Source organism: Alligator mississippiensis, chromosome 11 (genome assembly GCF_030867095.1).
Source record: "Alligator mississippiensis isolate rAllMis1 chromosome 11, rAllMis1, whole genome shotgun sequence".
Classification (NCBI taxonomy): Eukaryota; Metazoa; Chordata; order Crocodylia; family Alligatoridae; genus Alligator; species Alligator mississippiensis.
The window spans coordinates 62,839,148-62,867,133 of record NC_081834.1 but is presented as its reverse complement, the minus strand read 5'-3'; the positions used below and the strand labels follow the sequence as shown (position 1 = coordinate 62,867,133).

Genomic DNA, 27,986 nt, shown 5'->3' with positions numbered 1-27,986 from the left:
TTTCCGTCACAGGTCTGAGAGAAAAGGGGCAGAGTGTAGGGGAAGTTGAGCCATGAAGAAAAACCAGGACTCTGCCAGATGAATCTTTGTCTGAAGTCATCCAACCTCCCCATGAAAATCAAACCATCAAGGCATGTTGGGTGAGTGAGAGTGTGATGAAGGATGGTGGTATTCCAGTGCAGCAGTAGGTCAAAATTTCAGGCCCGCTCACAGTGTCCTACTTACCTTCCTTTTTCCTCAGATAAACAAGGAGTCCCAACACCAGGAAGAACAGCGCCAGCATGAAGCCCCTGACCCCCATCAGCATCTTGCTCCTGATTGAGTCAGACTTCACCTCTGTGGAGACAGGAGTCAGAGGCGGATGGCTCACTCTATGTTCCTTCCCACTATTCACACCCCTGCCCTCTACCTCTGGTGTGGGAAGGGGTTCTCAGCTGGATCAGCCCCTCAAGGATTACACACGCTGAGGACAGCCCTGAGGGGCTCATGGGCTGCCCCAAGAGCCCAGACTCTTACCCTAGTGTACGGTAGAGTGTCCATCAGGCTGTTGTGCTCCACCTGGCAGCTGTAGACATCCCTGCTTCAGGGGGTCATTTCCAGCATCACCAGGACCTGACCAGTCTCTGTTCTTCATCAGCTCCGTGGACACCACTGTGGCCATCTTCTCCTACCCGTTCTTGAACCACTTGACCTTGATCCCACTGAGGTAGAACCCCACCACCAAGCAAACCATCATGTCCGGGTGGGGCTGAGTCCCCCATGTCATGGAGGAGAATTTTAATTTGGGCTTCACTGAGATGAAGAAAGAAGACAGGCTAGGAAATGGCACCCCTTGCCACAGTGAAACACCCTGTTCTTCCTCTGCTCCCATCCCATCTGCTTTCCCACCCCCTGACCCTGGGGCTTCCCTGGGCAAAGGCCAATTGGCTGGTTCCAGAAGCTTCGATCAAAAGCTTGAGGTTCCTAGCTGCTTTTTGAACAAATGACTCCCTCAGGGGAAGGGGGAATATTTTCATTTTTTAGGCCATGTTTTATAGCTGTGTTGTTATATATCATTCCCCATGTTCATGCCTGGATGCTGGGATATGGTAGTGGGTGCAGGACTCTGGCACCATCATCCCAATCATTGAAACCCAGCCCTTATCCCAGGACATTTTGACCACTGGGATGACATTCCCATTGCCATTCAAATGCAGGCATTTGACCCAAGTGAGGAGCAACAAGTTGATTGGGGCATGGCCAAGGGACTGTTCAACATTTTCGAATGTTTCGGAAATGTGAAATCTGCGAAGCATTGGAAGGCTGAGGGCGGTGGGTAAAGGCCCCACTCTGGTTCCCCCTTCCAGACAGCAGGAAGTGGTCCCTGCCTCAAGGAAAATCTGTGAGGTTCACAGTCCCCCTGACACCCTGTGGCTCCAGTGGGAATGCCCACCTGGACTGGACACTGAAGGGTGACAATCAGTGGTTTCCAGAAAGGTTTCCAATCTGATGACTATCAATGGTTTCCAGGAAGGCTTCCCCTAGGGAGATGGCTGCCATGATTTCAGTCACTGATTGATTGGCTCCTGCACTGACACCATCACCCCTGCCCCAGGGACTAAAGCCCAAACCCACCTGCTCAATGAGGCTCCCAATACCCCATCCCAGCTAGTGCTGTGCTCCTTCTGGCTTCCCACTGTCCTTGGGGGATTTCTGAAACCGCCAATGCTCCTGCCCCCGCCTCCCTCCATCATCAGTGTGACCTCCTCCCACTTCCTGTCACTCTATTGTGTTGCACTCTTGTTGTTAGCGGTGCCAGGGGGTTTCCACCATTCTCAGCAGTGTCAGGTGTTGGCTGCAGCCCAGGCTGGGGGTGTGAGTGGGCTGTGTGAATGTTTCTGCTGGGAATTAAAACCAGAGGTCCCTGGCTAAATCGTCTTTCCCCTCTGCTTATGGTCACCGAGATGCTGCACTGGGGGTCAGGATGGAATTTTAACCCCTGCCCAGACTGGGGGGGGGGGTATTGTGGGGGGGTGTCTCCCTCTGCTGTTGGGGGGTGGGGGGTGGCCTCTGCCTAGGATCTCTGCAGTGCATTTGAACACCCCTTGCAGTGTAGGGACACTGCTGTACCTGGAGCAGCTGCTCTTAGCTTCTGTGGGAAATGGGCTTAGTAGCCTTGCAACAGGGTAGTGTTGGCAATAAGTGAGACCAGGGCTTGTCTAGGAGGGGTTGGATGGAGATTATTCTGCCTTAGAACTGGCTCTGATGCCCTGAAGGCCTGGTCTGATTCTGTGATTTTTTTTTCAGCTATTTACCTCACAGATTTAATGCCCATCTTTTGTTCCCTCATCCCCCAGCTGGAAGGGAGGTCTCTAGACTGGAACCATTGTGAGGAGGGAGCTGTGGGACTGGTTATGGTCTTGATTCCACCCCAACCCCACCACAACTTCAAGCCAAAGAAGGCCTCAGACACCCAGGGGATCCCCTCTGCAGCTGACCACCCCATCCTGCTCAGCCACCCAGCAGGCTTGCTGGCAGAAGTGGTCCACTTCTCCCCAGAAGTACTGCAGCATCTCCATCCAGATGCTCCAGGGCTGGGCAATGTGCTGGCCCAGCACCATGTTGGAAACTTGGGTGTCTTGACACATGCTCCAGGAAGGTCAGGAGCACTTTCATTAGAATGTCGCTGAGAGCTGCTGTAATTAAAGTGCCCACAATGTCATGTATTCAGCATCCCACACTTCAAAATGATGGCAGGAGCACTTTAATTAAAGCTTATTCAACAAGCTTCAGCTATAGCACCCCTGCCACCATTTTGAAGTGTGGCGATGCTGAATAGATGTGACATGGAGGCTGCTGGAGTGTGCCAATTGATTAATAGAGTCTGCTCCAACACTTGCTAATTAGTGTATATCAGAGCAGATGTACAAGGATTTCTCCGATTGGCCGAGACTCCCTGCACCCCTCTGCTGTCTGCACAAGGAAGAGGTAGGTGTGTCGCACACACACACACAATCCATGAGTTGCTTATGGGCACAAAACCAGGGAGAGGATACAGATACTGTGTGGGACGGGGGTGGGGGGTGCCAAGTCTAGGTCATCTCCACTGGGATTACAGCGGAAGTGGGGAGACAGGACAACCTAAGAGGGGCAGAGCCAAGGTTTCAGAGTTGTAGAGAAGTGGAGCTGGAAGAGATCATCAGAAGTCACCTTTAGTGCCTGAGGCAGGACCAGCCCTGTCCAAACTAGCCCAGACAAATCCATTATCAGACATCTGAGCAAAAGGAAGCAGTCAGCTCTGGCCTGCTCCAAATAAAGCAGGGGAACCACAGCAGCCAACGCCCTGCTTCTATAACAGGTTGCTACTATATGCTCCAGATATCCCAGACAGAGGCCATGTCCCCTCTATAGAGGAATGCAAACCACTGCCCCCAATCCATACCAACCTGAGTATGAGGCAAAATTCCTTCCTGTCCTCAATGTAGCATCACTGTGTACCTGAGTGGAGGGGAAAGACCCTCTAGGCAGGACCCTCTGGGTTCGAGTCCAGCCAATCCCCTATGGCAAAGGCAGGAGCAGCAAACTGGGCTGCAGGGGTGGGTGCACCCTAAATCCCAGCTGCTTCCATGCTTCCCCACGCCCTGGTGGGAGAAGACCAAGCTGTGGGAGCCTTAAAGGACTTTTTAACACCCCCAGAGCAGGTTAGAAACCCCACTTTCCCTCCATGACCACAGCCAGGTCCTCTCCCCTCCCTTTTACACCTTTCCCATTCACGGCTGCTGCTTTCCCCATTTTCCCTGGATTGAGGGAAGCTTTGGAGCCACTTCTGCCCACTACAGCTGGGCTGTGCTCAACTGGGACAACAGGAGCGGTGGGCTGGGTGATGGGTTCCCCCATGCTGCCTGGCCCAGTGGAAACAGGTGTGAGAAGGAGGACCTCCCCACCCGTCACCACTGCCCAAGCTGAGACCAACCCCCAAGTGTCCCAGCTGAAGCTGGCAGAGCATCTCTAAAACATCCCCCACTCTGGGACAGGAGGGAAAGCAGCAGCAGCAGATGGGGTAGGGGAGGGGACGCAACAGCATGGAGGGGAGTCTTACCTGCTTACCTCATTCTGCTTCAAGATGAAACTGGATGCTTATCTTGCTGGGATCCTATGACCCCAGCTGACTTCCTGCCCTTTGGGCAGGGGCTGGACTCAATGATCTTCCGAGGTCCCTTCTGGCCCTAATGTCTATGAAATCTATGAAATCTATGCTTTGGGGGCTTTCAGTAAGTCCCAAGAGTTTCCAGTGTCATGGTTCAGTCTGAAAGGGAGGTGGGTGCAGCCTTCCCACTGCACCTCCTCGAGACTTGCGCCTGCCTGAGAGTGCCGGGCACACCTGCCCAAAGCCTCTGAGAGACTCAGTGGTCCCAGGTGGGGGCAAATGGGGTACAAGCTCATGGCTCTTGCCTCTGACATATGAGGAGTTGAGAGCTTGCTGCGGGAGAAGACTTTAATAAGGCTCAGAGTCCTGGCAAGGAGCAAGATGGTGAGCAAGATGGTGGTAGTGGGCACACAGCAGTAACAAGATCCATGACAGCGAAGTCCATTTCTCTATGTGATGGCTCCTGGTCCCCCACAATGCAGCCACAAGCTTGGTCATTACAAGGATGTACTTAGATCCCAATGAGGCAGGAACCTGCATCCACCATCAGCCCATCCCAGTGTTCGTTGGCTGGGCACTGAAAACGAAGCCTGGGGTCCCATTCTGCCCTGAACCTCAGAGTTTATTCACAGGCTTCTTCCATTCCTAAATCAAGTCTTCAGTCCTTCTCAGTGCCCAGCACAGCTCCATCAGGAAACCCTTTGCAAGGGCATTGGGCATGGGCACTGGGCATGGGTGGGCATTGGGCATGGGTGGGCAAGGGTGGGCATTGGGCATGGGTGGGCTAGCTACACTTTCCCCCTATCTGTCCCTCTCCTTGCTGGACCTCCTGGACAGGAAGAGTCTCCAGGAAGAGTGGTGAGCCAGGGCAGTAGTAATCACAGCCACCAGCTTCACAGCAGCCTCCCTGCCTACTTCAATCCCAAACACCACATGGCTGCACTGCAGGGAGTGGACAGAGGGATTTGAAGTACAGCTCTGCAGGTGGGCTGGGGCAGGAAAGGATTTGCAGTTGGTCTGGATCCATAGAGTCACCCCAGGGAACAAAACAGATGTGTAGGAGAGGGAGGATGCCCCTGGGAAGGGGCAGCCCAGGACAGAGGTGGTGATAGCACAAGAAAGAGATGGATATGAAAGGACCTCATGCCAGGGATGCTGGCAGCTGGGCCAGGGCAGAGGGTGCTGGGGTGATCCCAAGATGCAGGAGAGGTCCCAGGAGGCTCTGGCTGGAGAATCATGCAAGACGCAGGCCCCAAAGCCTCAAGATCTATCTCAGGAGCCCTGCAGGGAGAGTGGGTAGAGATTATATTACCTGGAAGGTGCCAGGAACCTCAGGACTGGATCATCCACTTGACAGGCACCCTGCAAAACCTCTTCTCAGTGTCTGTGGGGGGAGGGGGATCTACCTGGGGAATGTGGGGATGAAATGACCTGCAGTCTGGGGACAACGCTCCAGGGAAACCAAAGGGAGACATGGACAGTGACTGGGATGGGGAAAATGGGTCCTGCAGGGTCAGAGCTCCAACCCCTGTCTCGCCTAGAAACCAAGAGCTGCTCTTCCCCATAGATGTGGGGCACCCCCACACACTGGGCCGTGGTGTAAGACCATGGCCCCAGTGCTGCTGCCCCACCCATGTCCCTCTCACCTTTTTTTTTCCTCAAGTAGATGAGGAGTCCCAGCGCCAGGAAGATCAGCCCCAGCACGAAGCCCCCGATCCCTGTCAGCATCTTGTTCCTGGATGAGTCCAACTGCACCTCTGGGGGAACCGGAGATCAGGGGGTGGGGAGGGGCTCAGTCTGAGCTCCTGCCCCTGCTCACACCCTGGCCCTCTGCCCCCAGGGAGAAGAGGCTGTCACCTGGGACAGCCCCTTAGGGACCAGAGACATGGAAAAGGACAGAGAGGATCATAGGTTGCCCCGGGCTTCCAGGCTCTTACCCCAGAGCACAGTGATGGGTCCCGGCAGGCTGCTGTGCTCCACCTGGCAGGTGTAGACGTCCCAGCTGTGGAGGGTCACTTCCAGCATCACCAGAATCTGGAAGGTCCAGTCTCCGTTCTGCATCAGCTCTGTGGACACCACTCCGGCCGTCTGCTCCTGCCTGTTCTTCAACCACTTAACCCCAATGTTGCCTGGGTAGAACCCCGTCACAAAGCAAATCAGTGCGTCCGGGTGGGCCTGGGCCCCTGATTTTGCTGGGGAGACTTTCACCTTGGGCTTCGCTGGGGCAGAGGAAAGACAGATAGAAGGAGGGAGGGATCTGGGAAAGAGAAACCCTCCCCTAAACAAAGGCCCTGTTTCTCCATTCCCTCCCCATCCCACCCTCCAAGTTATCTCCACCTCTGACTGTTGTCACTCTAGGCAGGATCTGGCCAGAAAGCAAAAAAAAAGGGAAATCAGGTTCTGGTTGCTCCCAGTGAGAGCAGAGACAAGGACTGTTAGACTCAGAGCACAGGGATAAAGCCTCTTCTATTATCTTTATTTAAATCTAATGTTTTTACTCCATTTTCTCAAGGATGAAGATTTGCTTTCTGAAAACCAATCTTCATATTTATTTGGAATTTCAAAATCCACCTGGACTACTCTAAAATGAAAAGATAAGGTTCCCCTGAAGACTTTAAATAAGGAAAAGAGCACCGAATAAAGGTGTCCATATCTCCCCCCCCCCCCCATCCCCCATATGCCCTGCCACCTGTATAGGTGGAAGTGGGTATCTCTGGGCACAGCCCAGGACTACAGTGAGCAGAGGACTGTGGGGAGCTACAGCGTGAGTTTTTGGCTGTTTCCCCCAACCTCTGTGAGGACAACAAAGACCCCAGGAATCCAGGGACTCACCACTGCGGCCAAGCACATGGGCTTGCTCAGCCACCCCATAGTTGCGCTGGCAGACACTGTCCACTGCACCCCGGGTGTACTCCAACTCCTCCTTCTGGCTGTTCCAGTATGTGGCATCAGGCTGACCCAGCACAGTGTCAGCCACAAACACGCCAACATCGCTGTCGAAGTGAACGTACTGCTGCTGGTCCCAGATGAACTTCAGCACAAACCTCACCCGCTGGGACACATTTGTGTAGAGACACTCAGCCTTCCCCTGCAACAGGAAATGCTCTGGGGGGGGGCGGGGGGGGCAGACAAGGCACAGGTCAGGAACCTCCCCAGCCACAGCACGGCTCCTACTGGGCAGAGGGACAAAGCTGTGTGGGGCATCTCCACAGCCCCCGGAGGTGACTCCACTGCCTGCTCCTGGCAGCCTCCAACCCCTCCTGCCCCACAACTTGGCATGGCTCTGCTGCCCCCTCCCATCTCTGATAGCCACCATTGAACCCTCCCACCCCTGCCGCAGCCTACCCAGGCAGCAGTCATCTTTCCAGGGGAGACCTCACTGCTCCCCACCTGTCTACTGCCCTTCTCTGAAGCAGCCCTGCTTCCCCTTCCTGCTGCCCCCTGCACGGCTGTGATACTGCCTAATGCACAAGGCTCCTCATCTTGCCCCACCAAAGAGACCCTGATATTCTCATCCACCTGCCACCCCCATGAATCTCTGCTACCCCTTGAGCCCAAACCAGGGGGACCTGCCGTCTCTCCCAGCTTCTGTCCCTCCCCCACCGCCCCTTGCTCCTGCCCTTGCAACAGTGCTGTGATCCTGCTGCCCATGTCCACCTCCTTCCCCACCACATTGGGGACCCTGCTGCTGTAGCATGAACTAAATTAAGGTAGCTGATGTTAACATGGAGTGTAATAGTAATGAAATGTAACCATGTTAGTCTCGTCCTGTAAGCAACTTGAAAACTTTATTTTGCAACCTTTTGCTTGACGTAAGTGAATGAACTTTGCATAGATTTTATGTATGAGTGCGTGTAAAAGGGTGAATGGTGAGAAAATGGCATAGAGATGGGAGAAGAAGATTTAAATGTTCATGTAAGCAACAAGGCGCTAAATGTAAGTTACCAGTTAGTAAACTAATTAATAAATGACTGAAAATTTCTTTTTAGGTCCACAGCACAAAGAAAACAAGGAGGAGAAGGAAAACACCCACCCTGCCAGACGGGCAGCAAGAACACTCCAAGGCTAAGATAAGCTGAAGACAAAAGATGAGCAACCGCAAAAACAGAAGCTGGGCATGGAAAAACCCCAAAGCACTGAAACAAAGGATGCTGAGCCCTATAAAAAAGCACTTTGAAAATGCCAAGTTGGGTAAGTCTCTTTCGATATTGCTGTTTCATCTGAGCACAGATGCAACTGTTCACCCTGCTCCAACTGTTATCTTCAAATCTGCTATCTTCAAATCATCATCATCTATTCAGTAAGCCCAGGTTGGCCACCCTGGGCTAAAATTGAGCAACTATTGCTGGTAACTGTATCTAGTGTATGTGTAGATGGAATGGTTGTTTTGTGTATGTATATGTCTGTGTGTAATGATGTGTATGATGATTTGTGTGTGTTTGTATGAATGGTGTGTCCGAACCTCTATGTCTAACTCAGGTAATCAATAAACATGGCACCTTGCCTTATCCCCCTTTATAAAGTCTCACTCATGATTTGAGCAATTAGCAATTTAAGTAACACTGCCCCCACCCATCTGTCCCCTGCCTCTGCTCCACCAGGGAGAACCCACTAGCCCCACATCACCTCCTCCCCCTTTGGTGCCTCCACAACATGGCCTGTTGGTACCCATCCCCCCAGCACCCTCCAGCCCCTGCCCAAGACAAGGCTCCATGGGGGTTACAAGCCTCTACTCACCTGGGGATTCCATGCAACAAGCCATGTGGGTTCTCAGCATCACTAGTGTCACCAGCACAGCCCCATCCCAGCAGCTTCCAGCCCCCAGGCTCTCACCTGTCCCCATCACTGTGCAGGAGACAGAGCTGAGAAACCATCAATTCCCCCCAAAATGAGAACTTCTCTGCCCAGATCTGGGCATCATCCCAGATGCTACCCCAGCCCTGGGGATGGGACAGCCCCAGCCAAGGGGACCACTTAAAAATGAGAATGGGTAGCATCATCTGTCACCAGGAAGAGCCAGGCTCAGAAAGGCTCCACCACGTGCTTCTTCTTGATGTCCCAAAATAGCAGTGTCTGGGGTGTTTCATAGTTTCATAGTGCTTAGGGTGGGAAGAGACCTAACCAGATCATCAGGCCCGACCCCCTGCCCCGGACAGGAATGAGTGTGGGGTCATAACACCCCAGAAAAATATATGTCCAGCCTCCTCTTGAAGACCCCCAAGGTAGGAGAGAGCACCACCTCCCTTAGGAGTCCATTCCAGAGCCTGACAGCCCTAACTATAAAGTAATGTCTCCTGATGTTCAGCCTGAACCTTCTCTCTAAAAGGGCTCCCCAGCACCAGCTCTGACACCATAGCAGCCCCTGGATGGTGCTGGATAGCAGTGTCTGGATGGTGCTAGTTATTGGGAAAGCCCAGGAGCAAGCCACCCCCAAAGCAGAGAGCCCTGCCAAGTACCCAGGACATTGATTTGATAGATCTGCACTTAGGGGTGTTGGGGATCACTCGGGTCTGGATGGTTAATTTAGTCCCAGAGAAAGATTTAGGTCCAGCCCCAGAGGCAGAGCCATGGAGCTTTCCCTCACACCCAGAGATGAAATCACCAGTTTTGGGGTTAGGAGTCCACAGGGGTCCTTGGCTGGTCTCTTCACAGGGAACTGAATTCTCCAAAAAGTGTTGGAAATCCTACAGCTCCTGATGCCTCCCCCCACATACCTCATGAGGCTGGGAAGAGCCCTCGACCCCATTTCCTGATGGCAACCGGGGCCCAGAGCAATCCAATGCCTTCCTCAGTGGCAGATCAAGGCCCAGATCCCAGGGGCTGAATCCCAGGCCAGGGACCTGACTGTCTCTATTCCCTGACCCTCTGGCTCTCACCATTCACTCTTTCAGCCTTACATGGAAGGAGAAAGATGATGTTCCATGCAGGAAAGACAAGGGTGTGATGTCAGCACTGACCCACTCTGTGCACAAAGGGACCAAAAAAGGGCACAAGACAGGAGAGGTTTTCTCACAGGGCCACAATGGAACTGGTGCCAAAAGAGGGAAAAGGCACTATGTCCTGTTCTCCACTCTTTATGCTGAGACACAAAGGGACACTAGGATGTAGTCTCAGGGGGTACCAGCAGCAGGGAGCTGGGGGTGGGTGCCAGGTTCAGGTGCAGATTGGTACAACAGCAAGGAGCCGACTGTCAGAGCTCTGCTAGATGTACGGGGGTCCCCCCAGCTCAAGGCTTGTGGCAGAATGCCATCTCTGTCTCTCCCCAAACTCTGCTATCAGGTGGATGCCCAATCTGACAATTTGGTTACCATGGTCACTGCAGAGGGCAGGCACCTCTGCCCCATCAGCTTCAGGTAACCCTGAGTTGTGACCTGAGTTGGATATAATCCTGAGGGAGGGGGAAACCTGCTCCCTCTACCTACATGACTGGCCTCACACACCTGGGTGGGGGCTTAAGCTCCCTATTGGTCTAAGCAATGCCAACATGACTAGGAGGGAGCTACAGACCCTGCCAGTCTACCCGGCAACCAGTGAGGCATTACAAATTGGTTGGCTGGCAGCCAGCAATTGCTGGCCTTCATTGGCTCAGGTAAATGAGATCGTAAGTTCTATACAAGTTAAGGACTGCCCAGGAGGCGGGGCAGCAGCCATGATGAGAACTCTCACAGAAGCTAAACCATCTGAAATTCACGCTCTATTGGGTAAGGGAAGAAGAAAGCGATGGGTGGGGGGAGAGGGAACGGTTTGTACTTTTGTGTGAAATGGAAAAAAGTTAATCGGTATAAGTGGATAATGGATATTATTGGTATTGAGTGCCATGGTGTATATAAGGGATGGGGTTAGAAAGATCCTGATTTATTTGAGTTGTTGGGACTTGTTCTTGTAAGCAGGAAAAATATATATGTGAATAAGTTACAAAGGGTTTGTGTAAATGAGAATGAAATGTTACTTTATGAGTTGTTTATGTGTTTATAAGATGTAATATGTGTTGTTAGAAGAAAGAGGTTTTCTGGATTGTTATGAATTTTGTTGTGTTTTTAAGTTTATATTTTTAATTTTTAAAAAAATCTGAAGCTCGCATGCTCCTTTGAAATTCATGGTCAATGAACTGCTTGCTTCCAGAGGAAATCTCCACCTGCTCTGGATGATCCTTGGGAGTAAGCTACTTGAGAGATAACTAGATATATAGCTTGCAGTAACACAGATGAGTAATCAAAGGCTACCATGCCACTATTTGCTCTGATATTGCTCTACCCTGTACCCTATTCCAAATTTACTCCTTGTAACCAATAAAGTTCTCCTTTGTACCTGGCATGGGAGACCTATTGGGAGATGCGCCCCCCCAAAGTTAGAAAATGCTGATTAAATGTTTCCCTGGTTATTGGAGGTCTGGGGAAGTTCCTTTCCTGGCCCACAGGGAGGTGTTCTCCTGGGTCACAACTCCCAGTCTAACCTGGGATTCTAGGCACATTGCTGTCAGTGGCAATGCATAGGGGGTTCATGGGGGTGCACACATACCCCCTGAGAGCACCGGTACACCCCCTGTCAGGCTGCGCTCCCTGTTTATGCAGCGGGCAGGGGGCAGGCAGGAGTGCTGGTGCCCCCTCGGTGAGCGCTGGCTGGTGAGTGGGGCTGCTTTTTAGGGAGTAAGATTGCCCATGGGGGGAGTCCCCCTCTACCAAGGGGCAGCATGATCGGCCACCAGGGGACCACCCCCACCCCCCCAGTCAGTGAGCTCAGCTACTGGGGAACCCCCATCCCAGGCAGAATCCTCAATGTTGTCAGAATCCTGCCCTCACTTCAAGCTCAGGGGTTCTGCATCGTCCCATAGATTCATAGACTGTAGAGTCAGAAGGGACCACAATGGATCATCGTGTCCGCCCCCCTGCCCTGGCAGGAAAGAGGACCGAGGTCAGATGACCCCAGCCAGGTGACTATCTAGCCTCCTCTTGAAGACCTCCAAGCTAGGTGACAGCACCACCTCTCTTGGAAGCCCATTCCAGATCCTGGCCACCCTTACTGTGAAACATTTTTTCTTAATATCTAACCTAAATCCACTCTAAACTAGTTTACACACGTTATTCCTAGTCGCTCCCTGGGGCACCTTAGGAAACAGCGCTTCCTCTATTCCCCATTGACCTCCCCTAATAAATGTATAGGCGGCCACAAGATCTCCCCTCAGCCGTCTCTTGTGAAGGCTGAAGAGATTCAGCTCTCTCAACCTCCCCCTGTAGGGTCTATCACAAAGGCCACTAATCATACGACTGGCCCTCCTCTGGACCTTCTCCAGATTCCCCGCGTCCCTCTTGAAGTGTAACACCCAAAACTGGACACAGTACTCCAACTGCGGCCTGACCAGTGCCGCATAGAGGGGGAGCATCACCTCCTTTGATCTATTCGTCATGCACCTGTTGATGCACGACATCAGAAAAGCCAATGGCACTTTATCGTGCATCAACAGATGCATGACGAATAGGTCCAGGGAGGTGATACTTCCCCTCTATCGGGCGCTGGTCAGACCGCAGTTGGAGTACTGCGTGCAATTCTGGGCGCCGCAATTCAAGAGGGATGCGGATAACCTGGTGAGGGTCCAGAGAAGGGCCACTCGTATGGTTAAGGGCTTGCAGACCAAGCCCTACGAGGAGAGACTAGAGAAACTGGACCTTTTCAGCCTCCGCAAGAGAAGGTTGAGAGGCGACCTTGTGGCTGCCTATAAGTTCATCACGGGGGCACAGAAGGGAATTGGTGAGTATTTATTCACCAAGGTGCCCCCGGGGGTTACAAGAAGTAATGGCCACAAGCTAGCAGAGAGCAGATTTAGACTGGACATTAGGAAGAACTTCTTCACAGTTTGAGTGGCCAAGGTCTGGAACGGGCGCCCAAGGGAGGTGGTGCTCTCCCCTACCCTGGGGGTCTTCAAGAGGAGGTTGGATAAGCATCTAGCTGGGGTCATCTAAACCCAGCACTCTTTCCTGCCTATGCAGGGGGTCGGACTCGATGATCTATTGAGGTCCCTTCCGACCCTAACATCTATGAATCTATGAATCTATAAGGTGCGATCGGCCTTGTTGATGTCCTCATTACACTGCCGGCTCATGTTCATCTTGGAGTCAATTATGTATCATCCTTTCTGTGACACCCTGGAGAGTGGTCACAGCTTCAGAGGAGTCCCACAGCCCCAAACCCCTCTCTGCTGTCTGCTGTTTGACCACTGAGAGCAAGCCAAGATGGGCCAAGGCACAGCTTTTCAATCCCAAGTGCCTCAGCTTCACCTGACTCCCTTAACATTTGCCAGCTCTTAGTGGAGGAAATTTTGCCAACTTTAGGAATCACACCTTTTATCTCGTTTGTGTTGCAAATGATAGGTCCCCTTCTCCAGAAAGCAGGCAGCCATAATTTCCCAAGTGCTCTGATCTCACACTTCCACAGACCATCAGTGAGGTACAGGCCATGTTCATGCTGCCCAAGGCCATTCAGAAATAAATGACTCCAGCAACAAGCTTCTAGGCTGACAAGCGTGTGCACACACACACACACACACACACACACACACACACACACACACACACACACACACACACCCTGTAAGCCAACTCTTACAATGCAAACCTTTAAATACCATTTTAAGCCATCAAACATTTCTATGGCAAATTAGCTTGTCAGGAGTCCAGTGGTGTACCGAAGGTCCTTGGCACCCAGGGGCCAATGCCTGCACTTGTGCCCCCCACCCCAGGGACAATCCAAGAAGGGTGCAGGGCCCAAGGCAAATCGGCCTGTGTGGGGCCCCGCCTCCTGGCCCATTGCATGTCCATGGGGGATTAGTGCGGCACACTGGTGGCCACAGGGGAGGGGCAGCAGCCAGAATATCCGGCCAGAATGACTAAAGAGACCCAACCCACTGGGTGGGAAGGAGGGCTACAAACAAAGCATGGGAAGCCAACCCCCCCCAGGACACCACTGCATGGGTCTCAGGAAAAGCCCAATCTGATGGACTGTGACAGCTCCCCCCCGCATGGCAACTGCTGCTCCCCCTGTGTCTCAGATCAGAGTCCCCTGGGCATCCCCCAAAAACCAGTAGCATTAGTGAGTGCAGATGTGATGCACCTTAGGCTGAGAAAAGGCCAACTCTAAGGACTCTGCCCCAGGGGTCTATGTGAGGATGGCAGGGAAGTGAGAAGAGCTCCAGACACAGGGACAGGTGCCAGGAGACCTCGGTTGGAGAATCACGCTGGGCAATGCAGGCCCAGAAGCTGCAGGATTTAACTCAGGAGCCCTGCAGGGAGAGAGGGGAGAGACATCAGCAGAGGGCAGGGACTAGCAGCGCTAGGGAAAGGCCAGAGCGGGGATCTGACAGGTTCCAGGGTCTCCCTAGAGACTCGTCTGGAGTGGCAGGGCGCAGGACACTCTGGCCCTGGGAGTAGCTCTAATATGGATTGATCTCTCTTCTCAGGGCTTGTCTCGTTCTCTGCAGTTCCTGATGGTCCAGCATGCTGGGCTGCTCCTCCAGGTTCATTGCCTTTCCTGTTGCCTCCAGTCAGGTTTCTTCCTGGGGAGGCCGAGCGCTGAGCTTCCCTCGGCATGCTCACTTTAAAGTGCCTCTCATCTGTCACCGGCCAATCAGGGCCGGTTCCCCAGAGCATGTGTTCTTGTGCTCTTGGGACTGCTGCCAGCTGTGCTCTCCTGGCTACCTGAGCTGCACTGTGCATCCATAACTAGACAGGTGAGTTTTCCCCACCCACCAGGCTGTTTCTGTGGAATAGTGGCAGGGGCCAGGACCCTGTCCATACTACAGTGAGATATATGGTAAGAGGTGCTTCTCCTGGTTCTCAGGAAAAAATGGAAGTCAAAATGAAAGCTTCGTGGGCCTCACAGGGAGCAGAGCCACGAGCAGTCCTGTCTACCTCCTGCTGCTGCTCCTCATCATCACCTCACTCCAAGAGAGGCCTGTTATGCTTCCCTTTGCCATTCAAAACCAAGATGTATATTTTCTCTCAGGGTCTGCTGTAGGTGAAACAAACCTTTTACTCTTCCACATTCCTCATTGATTGTCCGGGCTAAGGGTAAGACCACAACAGTTGACACCTGCAGACATTTCACACCTGCATTCTGCACTGAACAAAATCAGTCTGACCCACCAGCTGGCAAAGCTTCCTCTGCAGGAGCAGCAAGGTCTGGGCCAAGGGCAGCTGGAACTCAGCTCTCCTGGGATAGAAAGTTTTTCCTGGGGCAAATCTTGGTTTGTCCCAGCAGACAAACAGCAGGATGGGGGAGAGAGGTTTGTGGCTAAAGGACCCCCCAATATCACAGCACCATGAAGTCACACAGTGGGTTACACCCAGGTGCCCCCACTCTCTTGGAAGTGTCACCTCCTAACGCAGGGTCACTTCCTTGCAACAGAGGACAGGAAATGCCCTGAGTCATAGCAGGGACAGCTGTGCCCAGCCATGGCCCCTGCTCTGCCCTGCCCCTCAGAGGAGTGGGGACAGTGGGATTCATCCCCAGTCCCAGGACATGAGAACCTAGAAGGCCCCTGCCAGACTCCAGGACAGCTCGTGCTGGGGGCTGAGGGGGAGGGGAGCCTGCAGCAAGGCCCACAGGTCCAGCACGTTGCCAAGGAAGCCCCAGATCCACTTCCCCATCCATGCTGCACTCACCTTTCTTGTTCCTCAGGTAGACAAGGAGTCCCAGTGCCAGGAAGATCAGCCCCACCACAAAGGCCCCAATCCCCATCAGTATCTTTCTCCTGGCTGTGGCTGAGTGCACCTCTGTGGGGACAGGGGCCTTGATGGGGGTGGCTCATCCCAGGCTCCTGCCCCCAACTCACACCCCTGACCTCTGCCTCTGGTATTGGAAAGGGACAGGCCTTCAGGGGCTGTGCACATGGAAGAGGGCTTTAAAGGACATTGAGGCTCCCCCAGGCTCCCAGGCTCTTACCCCAGTGCACAGTGAGGGGCCCCAGCAGGCTTCTGTGCTCCACCTGGCAGGTGTAGATGTCCCCGCTCCATGGGGGAGACTTTCACCTTATGCTTCACTGAGAGGGGAAGAGATAGAGAGAATGAGCTGGGAAGGAAAGTGAGTCCATCCCAGGTGAAAATTTTCTCCCCCCACCTCCCGCCCTTGTCAGGCTCTCATTTATTGATCTAGTATTTTGGTGGGAAGACAAGGTCAAGGAGATTCAATATCTCACTTACATCCATGGTATGCTAGGTTTTTCAATGCCACCAAAGCCATCTGAGTGTAGGAGCACTCCAGAAACAACCCTCTTGAGACCTAAGGATAAAGGAGACCTGATCAAGGAAAGGGGAGCCATCAATGCCCAATGGAAGGAGCATTTTGAAGACCTCAACCAAGACTGTAGCTGATGAGTGTGTTCTCAACTCCATCCCTCAACACCCAGTCAGAGATGATCGAGGAATCCCTCCAACCCTTGGCAAGGTGAGGAAAGTCCTCAAGCAGATGAAGAACAACAAAGTGTCTGGATCTAATGGAATCCCCACCAAAATCATCAACAAGGGGAGAGGAGCTTACAGTACAGCTTCATGCCCTCTAATTAAGGATTGGAATGATAAGGAAATCCCAGATGACCTCATAGATGCCATGACTGTGACAATCTTCAAGAAAGGAGACAAGCCCAACTGTGGACACTACAAAAGGATTGCCTGGCTCCCTCTTCCCTAGCCACCATAGGAGCAGCTCTGCCCCTCCCATGTCTGTGTAGGTGACGGCATTTGTGGGAATTAAAGTGGGCAACATTGTCTTGTGAAAAATCTCACCCACAGTTCATGCTGCCATCTCAAAAAACCAGAACTTCCATCCATGGCTCCACCAAGCCCCAGGACCTCCTGGTCAAACTCCTCCTAGCCAAGCTTGCCATCTACAAGACCAGGAAGGAGGCTCCAGCTGGCAGAATGCAGTTGACTATGGGACTGTCTTCCTATAACTCCATTGCTCATGTCTCTGGGCAAAGTTTCACCCCCTTGACTCAACTCAGGGGGCAGTGGGTGTGGCAGAAAGCCACCTTTGTCTCTCCCCAAAGTCTCTGCTCTGTGACAATTTAATAAGGATGGGCCAAGCAGGGAGACACATCCTTACCCTATCTCTTTCGGTAACCTGAGCTGGATACATTCCTGAGGGAGGGGGGAAATCTGCTCCCTTTGCCTACGTGACTGGCATCACATACCTGGGTGAGGGGCTTCCCCCCTGGTGGGCTAGAGTCTGCCCGGCAACTAGTGATGTATTTCAAATTGGTTGGCTGACAGCCAACAGGTGCTGGCCTCCATTGGACCAGGTAAATGAGGTCACAAGGGCTATATAAGTTAAGGATGGCCCAGGAGGAGGGGGCAGCAGCCATGAGGGATACCCATGAACAAAGAAGAGCTGTACCATCTGAAACTGGCTCTCTCTCTCAAAACTCATGATCAAGGAACTGCTTGCCTCCAGAGGGATTCTCCAACTGCCTCTGGATGATACTTGTGAGGAAGCTAGCTGAGATCCAACTAGATATATAGCTTGCAGTAACTCAGATGCGAGATCAAAGGCTACCCCAGCCACAGGAGTTTGCTCTATGGGAGTTCTCTGATATTGCTCTAACCTGTACCCTAATCTAACCCTACCCTCTGTAACCAATAAACTTCTCCTTTGTACCTAGTGTGGGAGACTTATTGAGGGGTGGGTTTAATTATGCCCAGGAGGCTCCTTGGGTCTGCAGACTAAGGGAGACTATCCTTTTTGACCCCCGACTTGGGGAAGTGCCCCAAGCTCTTGTATTGGATCAAGTACCCATAGGATTATTAGGCCTGTGTTTCCCCGAGGACACAGGACCCAGTCCCTTCTCGGGGTGGTGGCAGCACACATTACCCCTGGACTCTGCGATGGGGCTCAAAAGGGAGTCTGCCAGGGTTTAGGTGCTCCTGGAGAGACAGGTGGAGTCTGGAAGGTGGATGAGCATAGTGAGGTATGAGGCTCAACACAGGAGCTCCCCCTACTGGCCCGCCACAGTGGGTACTAGTCAATGTGCTCTGCTTGGTGTCCCCTTCCAGATCCCTTGTTATTGAGCTGTAACCTCACTCCCATTCCTGTTTTCTTTCTAGTTATCCCATGTAAACAGCTGATGTATCCCCCAGTAGTCTCCCTTATTGAGGGTGGCTTATAGTTTTCCATGATGGGCTGAATCTTAAAGTTTTTCATGATGGACTAAAGCCCATAAACCCCATGGCACACAAATAGGCCTGTGTCACACAGCAGCAGAGGCTGAAAGGGAGAGAGAACTGGCTGTAATCAGAGTTTTGCCCCTGTTATTCTGCCCTAGCAGCCTCTAGCATTTTAAAGTCCAAAAAGTTTTGACTCAGAAGCCATTTTCCAAAGCTCCTGATGCCCTGCTTTCCTTCAAGAATGTGTCCACCCACCCCCTCTGTGGATCTGGTCACACCATCAGCTTCCCCTTCACCTGGTGGCAATGAGCCCCACACTTTAATTACATGGGGTCTGAAAAAGAACTTCCATGTATTCCTTTAAATTTACTGCCTACTCATTTCATTTTATAATCCCTACCTCTTCTGTAGTAAGAGATGGTGAATAAATCTCTATTGACTTTCTCTTCACCATTTAGTATCCTGTATGCCATTCTCATGTCCTGCCTCAAGCATCTCTTTTCTAAGCTAAATAGGCTTGGCACCATTGATTTCTCCTCTTAGGGAAGCCCCTTCATCATAGCTGCCAAAGGCTTTTTGGGTGGAGGGCGACAAGCTGGGTGTTGAGCTTGTTCATTGCCCATAGGACCAGGCCTTATTGAGGACATGATAGGAGGCTGTTGGCAGTCCCCACAAGGGCAGAAACCACAGCAGATATCTGAGGAACCTGGGTGGGGCTGCCATGGGAGATCCTAACAGATCAAGGTAGCTCACATCATGCAAGAGGGGTGGAAAACCCTGTGCACAAAAAGGATACCAGCCTGTTTCCTACCCTCACACAGGCAGCCTGGTAGAGGGATTTAATGGAGCAGTGAAGAGTTGCTAACAAAAAAGTTTATCAGAAAGGACCCAAGACATTGGAGCCAGCTCTCAGCACTGATGACATTCATGGCTTGAGAGGCACTACAAACCTCAGTGGGGTTCTCCTCATCTGAGAGAGAATATGGATGACAGCTGTGCATGGTCCTTGACTTGATTGAAGATGACTAGGAAGACTGAGGGGTCCAACACCAAAATGTGATGCAGTACATCTTTCAGCTGTGTAAGCCACTGAAGCCAGATAAGGAGGTGGCCAAGGACAGCTTACAAGAGGCTCAGGGAAGGCAGGAGGCTGCCTATAACCGATGACCCCAGCCCAGATTGTTGGAAGTGGGTGACCAGCTTTTCAGCCCTGCCAGAAAGAGATCCAGGACTAATGACTTATAGCAGGATCCCTATGAATGAATCAAAGAGGTGGAACCTGTGGATTATGAGCCCTTGGATGTTACTGGGGTCATTTTCCTCCTATCCCAGCTAAGAAGGGTGAGGGCAGGTTTGGGGATGGGTGGCACTGCAAGGAGTCTTTTGTAACCTTGAGAAGGTTTTTTTAAGCTGGGTAAGTTCTAGGTTCCAATAAAGTTTCTGTATCAGAGGTGCCCTAGGGCTTTCAGGGGAAGGGAACAGTCAGGCCTCATTGGGGAATCAATGAAGGCCATTGCACCACCCCTTCCTCTCCCTACAACCTCGTTAGGAAAAAAGGGTCCAGGTCTATACAGAGCTCTGCACTGCCCCCCTGCCCTGCCCCCTGAAAGGCAGGGCCCATAGTTCAGCACCAGCTTGGGGTAGATGCCCATCAAACTGTGACCCAGAAGCCCACTCCCACCTGCATATAGATGGAATGGAGAAAGTGAGAATAGCTGCAGACAGTATATGAAGAGGTGGGTCCAACAGGGTTGAAGGGAGATGGGATTCACCTGCAGGCTGGGGACCAGGGTGCCCTGGGAAACAGAGAAATACTGTCAGAGCCTGGGCAGGGGTAACTGGTCCCAACAGAAAACTCCAGCCCCTGATGCAACAAAATATGGAGTGTCCCCAACTAGAAACCCAAGTATCCCCTCCAATCCCCCACCGTATAGTCTAGCATTTCTCAACACATGGGTTATGACCCAAATGTGGGTCATGAGAATATATGAAAAGGTCACAAACAAACTTTAAAAAACAGATCAACAAACTTTAAAAATAGAGCTTCCTTTAAAGGAGAAAAACATAGGAAAGTGTAGGTTTCCCCTTGCAGGCTAGCAGAGCTCCAGCCTGCAAGGACCTGCTTGGGGCTGGGGTGAGTGGGAGGAGCGTGATTAGCAGAGGGAACCATGTGCATGTGCACATGCATACATGAATGTAGCAGCCAGGCAGTGTGCAGAGCATTTCTGCAGCTCCCTGCAGGTAAGTCTATGGGGTGGAGGGGAGGAAGAGGCATAGACAACATCAAGGTGGTGGACTGGGGCACTGCCCACCACACAACCTCCTTTCTAGGGTCCAGCTGTGGCCTGAGGGGAGCAGTGGTGGTGGCTGGGCCATGGCAGCAGGGTAGAGTCGCAGCCCAGCATGAGCAGATGGTGCTAGAAGAAGGCGAGGGCAGTGTGCCCCCTCCACCCCCCATCTGTTACTCCTCACACTGCTGGTGGCATGACTGGTGCAGGGGATGCAGTGGCAGTGGCAACAATGAGTCCCGCTGCCTCACTCTGCCCTCCCATGACAAGTCCGGGCCACTGGGCTGCGAAGGCAACTCCTGCCTATGCCAGTCCAGTCAGGCTACAGCCCTATGCCCACTGTGGGTGCACAAATATGGGAGGGTAGGCATGTACACATCCATGTCTCACACACCTCCCACCCCAAACACCCACCCCCTGCCCCACACACTGGGGCTATAGTCTATGCTTCCCCTCATATAGCCCCTCTGACACAGCCCCGGGTGCAATGACAACAGGACCTTTGGAAGGGAGTCAAAGGTCCCAAACTGAGCAGCAGGGGGAACAACAGAAAGCAACACAGCAGAATTAAAATGCACTCTCTGAACAGGTCATGAAGGGAATGTGAAGCAGGAGCAGAAGGATCAAGGCCTTTCCTGTGTGAGATGCATAAACCCAGTACAACTCTTCACGGATAGGTTTCAAGCACACTGGGCTCCAAGGAAAGATGCAGCATTGCCAACGGTCTGTAAATGTATGGACAGTCCATAAACAGCCAGCCTAAAAAAATCAGACTATCCATAAATTAATTTTGCCTCCATAAAAATAAGCCCTGAGCTCATTCGATTACTCCCCTGAATTCAATGGCATTCAGACATCAATGCTGCACAGAGAAAGTGGAGCAGAGCCACCTAGTGTCCAAACAGGAAAAAAGCCCAGCACAGTGAATGGTCTGTCAGGACTTTCTGGATCACTAGAGCCTGTTTCCTAGTGATAAGAAAAGACCTTCAAGGGGTAAAACAGGGAGCGGGGAGGGGCAGCCTGGCGTGGGGTGCAGTGAGGGCTGTCAGAGTATGAGGTGAATAGGGACCCCTCTTGTGAGGGCGGTAAGGTGTAAAACCATTGCTGGACTCCAAACAGGGCTGCCAATAAAAGATTTTTTTTTCTGTACTGACAGTAAAACATCAGCAAAAAAAATTCTCAGTAAAAAGTTTGAAGACTGTCATTAAAAGAAAATCTTGGGTTGGCTAGCCTGGAAAGGTGCCACATGCAAGAGGCAAATAATTGAAAGACAAAGGAGGTAGGGGAAAACAGAGACCAACATGGGACCCAGTTAAATCTAGAAGCACAAACAGGTGATGGAGGAGGAGATCTCAGAGGTTGCATCCCCTGGAAATTCAGAGGACTTGCAGGTTATGGAGAGAGCCTGATTTAACCCATAACACATGCTCCATCCCACTGCCCCATGGGGACATATGGTGCTGCTGCCCTGCCCTTGCCACACTCACTTTTCTTGTTCCTCAGGTAGACAAGGAGTCCCAGCGCCAGGTAGATCAGCCCCAGCACAAAGCCCCCGACCCCCGTCAGATTCTTGTGGTTAAGTCCAACTGCACCTCTGTGGGACAGAAGCCCAGAGGGGGGTGGCTCAGCCCAGGCTCCCACCTCCTGCTCACACCCCTGCCCTCTGCCCCAGACAAAGAAGAGCCTTTGACCTAAGCCAGCCCCTGAGGGTCTGCACAGAGTAAGGGATGTCCCCGAGGGGCTCAGGGCCTCTTACCCCAGCCAACAATGAGGGGGGCCAGCAGGCTGCTGTGCTCCACCTGGCAGGTGTAGACGTCCCCGCTCCGGGGAGTCATTCCCAGCATCACCAGGATCTGGAAGGTCCAGTCTCCATTCTGCATCAGCTCCATGGACACCACTCCAGCCGTCTGCTCCTGCCCGTTCTTCAACCATTTCACCTCGATCCCGCCGGGCTAGAACCCCATCACCAAGCAAACCAGTGTGTTGGGGTGAGAATGAGCCCCCACTGTCATAAGGAAGACTTTCACCTTGGGTTTCACTGTTGTGTTTTTGAGAGACAAAGAAAAAGAGTAAGTTGGGAAAGACCTATCCCTCACTGGGGAATTCTTCACTCGCCATCCCCAACATACTTCCAGTTCCAACCCCATTTTCTTCGCCCCCAACCCTTGTGTTTCCCTGGGAAACACAACCTTGAAAAGGCTCAAGGGGAAACCATGTCCCAATCACACCCCTTAGGAGAAAGAGATAGGCCAGGTCTGGGGGTCTGGAGTTAGCTTCAGAAAGGCAAGGATCAGAAATTGGGGGGGGGGAGGGTTGTTGTTTTAAAGTAACATACTATTTGACCATTAATGCAGATTGTCTGTCCTAACGCTGAACATCAAAGTCAAGTTAAAATTTATTTTACATATTTATACACTTCTATATTATTTATAGTTAAAATATATAGCTATGCTTGCATCAGGCCCTGAAATGATTAATAATCATAAGATTATCCTAAAACACTTTAAAAAAAGCAGCGGATGCCCCAGGAAATGCTCCCAGCTCTGGTGCCACCTCTGAGACAGGAGGTCCCCCTGCATCAGAAATGGAAGACCCCTTCCAGACATCAAGGTGACCGGGAGAGAATGAGGAGCACACCCCGCCCCCCCAGCACCCCATTCCCTTCCCCTCCTGACAAGAGATGATTCTGGTGTCCAGTTTTTCCAGTTAAATGAGAAAGTAGGTGCTTTATCAATATGCTAAGGGGCTAGCACTGTGTTAGGTTAAAATCAAAGCAAAAACAAAATGCACCATGGGAAAGGGTACTGATTTGCTAGACTTTTATAAAGAAAGTTGAACACAACAAACTAGGCCAAAACCACTCAAGACAGCCAAAAGATTATCCCTGCAGTCATTACACAAAATCTTGTCTTTTTAAGCATTTAGACAGAACCTCCAATATTTTGCAGCCAGTCACTTCCACCCCTGAGTAAATATGACCACACCAAAGTGAAGGTTTTTAGGTAGAGCTAAAAAACAGTCTGTAGGGCTGTGAAACAGAAGTGAGACTTGAGCAGGCATAGCTAACAGACAGCAACACTGCAGAAGAAAGGATAGGCTGAACAGTGAAACCTCCACACCATTAAAAGAGGAGAAAGGATCATTCACAGCAGTGTGGTAAAGAGATTAGCAGGAATCAGAGGGGTGATACAAAGCCATGATACTAATGGTGAGTCTCAGCACTGCCTGGGTAGAAATGCCACTGGTGATTGGTTTTAAACGTTTGGATGGAGCAGGTATCCAAGGGAGGGGATGCAACTGCACCCCCCTGGATCCACCAAGTCTGATTTTGCCCCAACAGCTGGATCTTGCTGCCCTCTAACAACCTGTCTCCATCCACCCCCTGGGTATGACCCCTGTGTGTCCCCCACAAAGCATGTCAGGAATAATCCCCCCAGTGCTCCAAGCACCAGTCAGGATGGGTGCCCCAGGAGGGGTCTCAGCTCACCTGGGGGCTCTGTGCAATGAGACACGTGTGTTCTCAGCACTAGTGTCACCAGCACAGCCCCAGCCCAGCAGCTTCCAGCTCCAGGCTCTGACCAATCCCCATCACTGCACAGGAAATGGATCTGAGAAGTCCATTACCCACAAAGTGAGAATCACTCTACCAAGCTCCAACTATCAGCGCCTCACGGTGCCCCCAGCCCTGTGAATTGGGCACCCTCAGGCAAGAGGCCCAGTCAGCATCAGGGCTGAGAAGCATCATCTGTTGCCAGGCAGACCCGGGCTCAGCAGGGCTCTGCTCCACACTTCTCCCTGCTCAGAAAGGAGCCAGTGCTCGGGATCAGGGTGCAGGACTCCCAGCACCTGCCCTGGCCCCATGGCAGCCTTCAAGCGGGGCTGGATGGAGAGTCCAGCGATCAGCAAAGCAAGAAGCCCTGCCATTCTCCTGGGATGTCCCAGCCCCTTCGGGTAGGACTGACACTCTCTATACCCTCCCTGCTGAGGGATCTCTTGGGTGCATCTTTGGGGTGCAACCCAATAGACAGAAGCACTGAGCTCCCCCCACAGCACCCAGATGGACTCATCCATGCCCTATAGAGACCCTCCCCCTAGAAAGGGGAACCCCACCTACCTGACTCAGTGCTATCAGCCCACCATCATAGCTCAGTCTTGATGGCCTGAGACCCCCCAAATCCTAGTTGGCAGTCCACTTCTTCATCTACACACACAACTGTCAACTGGAGAAACTTCTGTTATAACCACTTCAAGCCCCCTTCAACCACAACTACAAGGAACAATCTCCAAAATATTAAGGACAACCCATAATATGCCACAAATAAAAGCAGCAGAGAGAAGGACGCTGCCAATGCCCATTTCCTTCACCACATCAGCACAATTATCTCCTATTACAGAATACTGAGAATTATAGAACTTCCTTCTAAAAGACCATTGCAGTTACACTTCAACTCACACCTCAAGAGCTCTGACGGCTTCATGCAGATCCCAAGAACACCCAAAGCAAAAGAAGCCAACACTTCCAACCTTGACAAACTTTCCCCAAGTCTCCCTTCACAACTCTCCTTCTGAAGGAGCACTCCAAGAGCTCACACTTACCACGGCACAGAAATAGACGGAGAAGATCTTCCTTTTCCTCATCCAAATTGAACAGAACCCACATTAACTCTTCCTCCAGGGGCAAAAATAAAAGAGTCTAATTGGACTGATCAGATTAGCAGCAAACCCATTAATTAGATTGGCTTCCTGATGTTAGGCCATTATAACTGACAGAGGTAGGGGAAAAAAATCCTAAACAAATTCCATGAAAAAAGAAACCTTTTTTAAATTTCCCAACAGAGAGTCCAGCATTAAGCTGACTGTAATATGCTTCCAAGTGAGATTTAATAAGAAGAATCATCCCCCACCTCTGATAGGAAACAGTTGCAATCTCTCTCCCTTTCTCCCCCCTGAAACAAATGCCAGGAAACAGGGTTTTCCTACAAACCTACTTAACAAACCACGTTTATATAACTAATATATGACCACTTCAAGGAGATGGTCAACATATGGCTTTACCAAGCAGAGAGCCATGTTCCTTCCCTAGCACTGTCCTAAACCTTTCAGATAATCATGTCTCACCAAGATCTTCTTACCCAATAGTTGGATGAGTAGAGAACCCGCTGAGTGGGAGATCAAGTCAAAGCACATGCGGGTTAGCCAGTCACCCTCAGTGGGTAACTAGTGCCTCCAGGTGTCTGCCTTCCCCCGCTGTGGTCCCTGCTTCCTTTCCTCCCCAGCAGCTGCTTGGTGGATCCCTTTGAGAGCTCACCTGCAGCCTGAAGTCTTCCATTCAAAGCAACTATGATGCCAGACCACAGGTGAAAATCAGGTCTTTTGCCACTGCATGGAGCTTGGGGACAGACCATGGTATGACATCTGCAGAGCTCAGGGCATCTGGCTCTCAGGGGACTGTGGCCAACAACATACTCTTTGCCTTGCAGGTAGCAAGGGCAGGAGCAGCCTTTACAAGAAATCTTCCCTCTGCCCCCTTCCAGGTCTCCAGGCTCTGGTCTCTGTGCTGCTACAAGTAGAACATCCTCCCTGCTACAGCAGTTCTCAGCTCCTTCACAGCCCAGGCCCCCTCAGAAAATACCAGCTCTTAGTATCCCTACAGAAAACTACAGAAACAGAAGGGAACAATTCTTCCATGGCAGAGAGCTCAGAAAGAGCACAACAGGGCAGCACGTCTAACTCCATGGATACCTATTGGAAATCTCTGGATTTAATTTTGCGAATTGTGATTGCATTATATTGCAGCCTGGAGAGGTTCTCAAGGCACTTCAAGGTGCTCTGGAAGGTCAGTTGAGAATCAATGTGCTAGAAGGCGGTGGGGGAACTGAGCTCTGCTCAGAGCTAGTTGGGTGGTGGTACAAAGGGGCGAAGATGGGCAGGGTTGTGATAGGGTTCACCAGCTCCGCTGTCGGTCTTCTCCAGCCATGTCAAGGACAAGCCGAGTCATAAGGACACAGATCATAAGAACTGCCATTTCCCCAGCCAGGCCATAGATCCACCCTGCCCAGCCTTCTGTGTCACACAGAAGCTGAAATGGAGAATAAACTGGGTCTGACCAGGCAGGTTTTCCACTGTTCCTCTATCCCATGCAGCCTCCAGCATTTAAGGTCCAGGCAGCTCTGATGCACAGGCCGTGCCCCTCACTCCCTTGCTCAATAGCTACTGATGCCCCTTTCCTCCAAGAATTTCTCCGCTTTGTGAATCTGGTTATGCCAGCAGCTTTCACCACACCCTGTGGCAATGAGTCCCACGCTTTAATGACACTCTGGGTGAAAAACAACTTTCTTGTTTTACCTTTAAACTGATGGCCTACTTATTTCATGTTGTGACCCCTCATTTTTTTCTTGGGAGAGACAGTCAATAATAAATCCCTATAATAAATCCCTCTGCACCGTTCAGTATTTTGGAAGCCCTTCTGACGTACCCGCCCCCTCAAGCACCTCTTTTCTAAATTGAACTTAACGAGGCTATGGAAGTGTTGCAACCTGTAGAGGGCAGTCTTCACCAAGTTGGCCTGACCATTCCTCCCTGCAGCTGCAGGACCATCCAAAAACCATAAATGTTTCTGAGCTTTCACAGAATTACATAAAATTCAGGTTGGAAGGGACCTCAGGAGTTCACATCTAGTCCAACCCTCAGCTCAAAACAGGACTAGCCCCAACTAGATCAGTTCAGCCAAGGCTTAGTCTAGCTGGGTCTAAAAACTTCCAAGAATGGTGAGTCCACCACCTCTCTGGGCAACCTGTGCCAGTGCTTCACCACCCTCCTAGTGAGAAAGTTTTTTCCTAATATCCACCCTGGACCTCCCTTGCTGCAACTGGAGCCCATTGCTCCTTGTCCTGTCATCTGCCCCCACTGAGAACAGTCCAGCTCCATCCTCTTTGTAACACACTGCCCCCCTGCCCCCACCCCCTTTCAGGTACTTGAAGGCTTTTATTAAATCCCTCCTCAGTCTTCTCTTCTCCAGACTCAATAAGCCCAGTTTCCTCAGCCGCTCCTAACAAGTCAGGTGCCCCAGCCCACTAACCATTTTTGCTGCCCCCACTGGACTCTGTCCAATTTGCCCACATCCTTTCTGTAGTTAGGGGGACCAAAACTGGACACTATACGCCAAATGTGGCCTCACTAGTGCTGAATAGAGGGGAAGAATCACTTCCCTCAATCTGCTGGCACCATCAAACACAGATCTCAGACATCTTGTTTCCTACATTGGCTTGGAATATGGAAGAGGGCCTGCTAGTGTTGGTCTTCCAAGACTCCCAGGCCCCAACAGGCTGGGGACAACCACAAGAGACCTCCCGAGAACATACTTCCCAGACCTCAGAACAATACTCAGTGAATGGGTCCTTTCCCCAAATTGGATGCCCACCT

General features: G+C 51.7%; 1 protein-coding gene across 1 annotated transcript; it reads right to left on the bottom strand.

Moving 5' to 3' along the window:
- Positions 1-6: 6 nt before the first annotated feature.
- LOC102574135 (DLA class II histocompatibility antigen, DR-1 beta chain) lies at positions 7-25,202 on the bottom strand. Its single transcript, XM_059714144.1, has 9 exons — positions 25,161-25,202; positions 22,321-22,516; positions 22,052-22,156; positions 15,781-15,891; positions 6,959-7,231; positions 6,064-6,345; positions 5,653-5,883; positions 226-336; positions 7-14 (listed from the first exon to the last, which is right to left on the bottom strand). Exons 1-9 carry the CDS (start codon positions 25,200-25,202, stop codon positions 7-9), a joined length of 1,359 nt encoding a protein of 452 aa, XP_059570127.1.
- Between the last annotated feature and the right edge of the window lie 2,784 nt (positions 25,203-27,986).

What these genes read in the sequence shown, in the direction of transcription:
- LOC102574135 (XM_059714144.1), bottom strand. Translation starts at nt 25,202, where the DNA reads ATGAGGAAAAGGAAGATCTTCTCCGTCTATTTCTGTGCCGTG. An exon ending in CTACCTGAGGAACAAGAAAA is followed by an intron (nt 15,892 to 22,051) that starts GTGAGTGTGGCA and finishes CTGTCCCCACAG; the next exon opens with AGGTGCACTCAGCCACAGCC. An exon ending in CTACCTGAGGAACAAGAAAG is followed by an intron (nt 7,232 to 15,780) that starts GTGAGTGCAGCA and finishes GCCCCCCCCCAG; the next exon opens with AGCATTTCCTGTTGCAGGGG.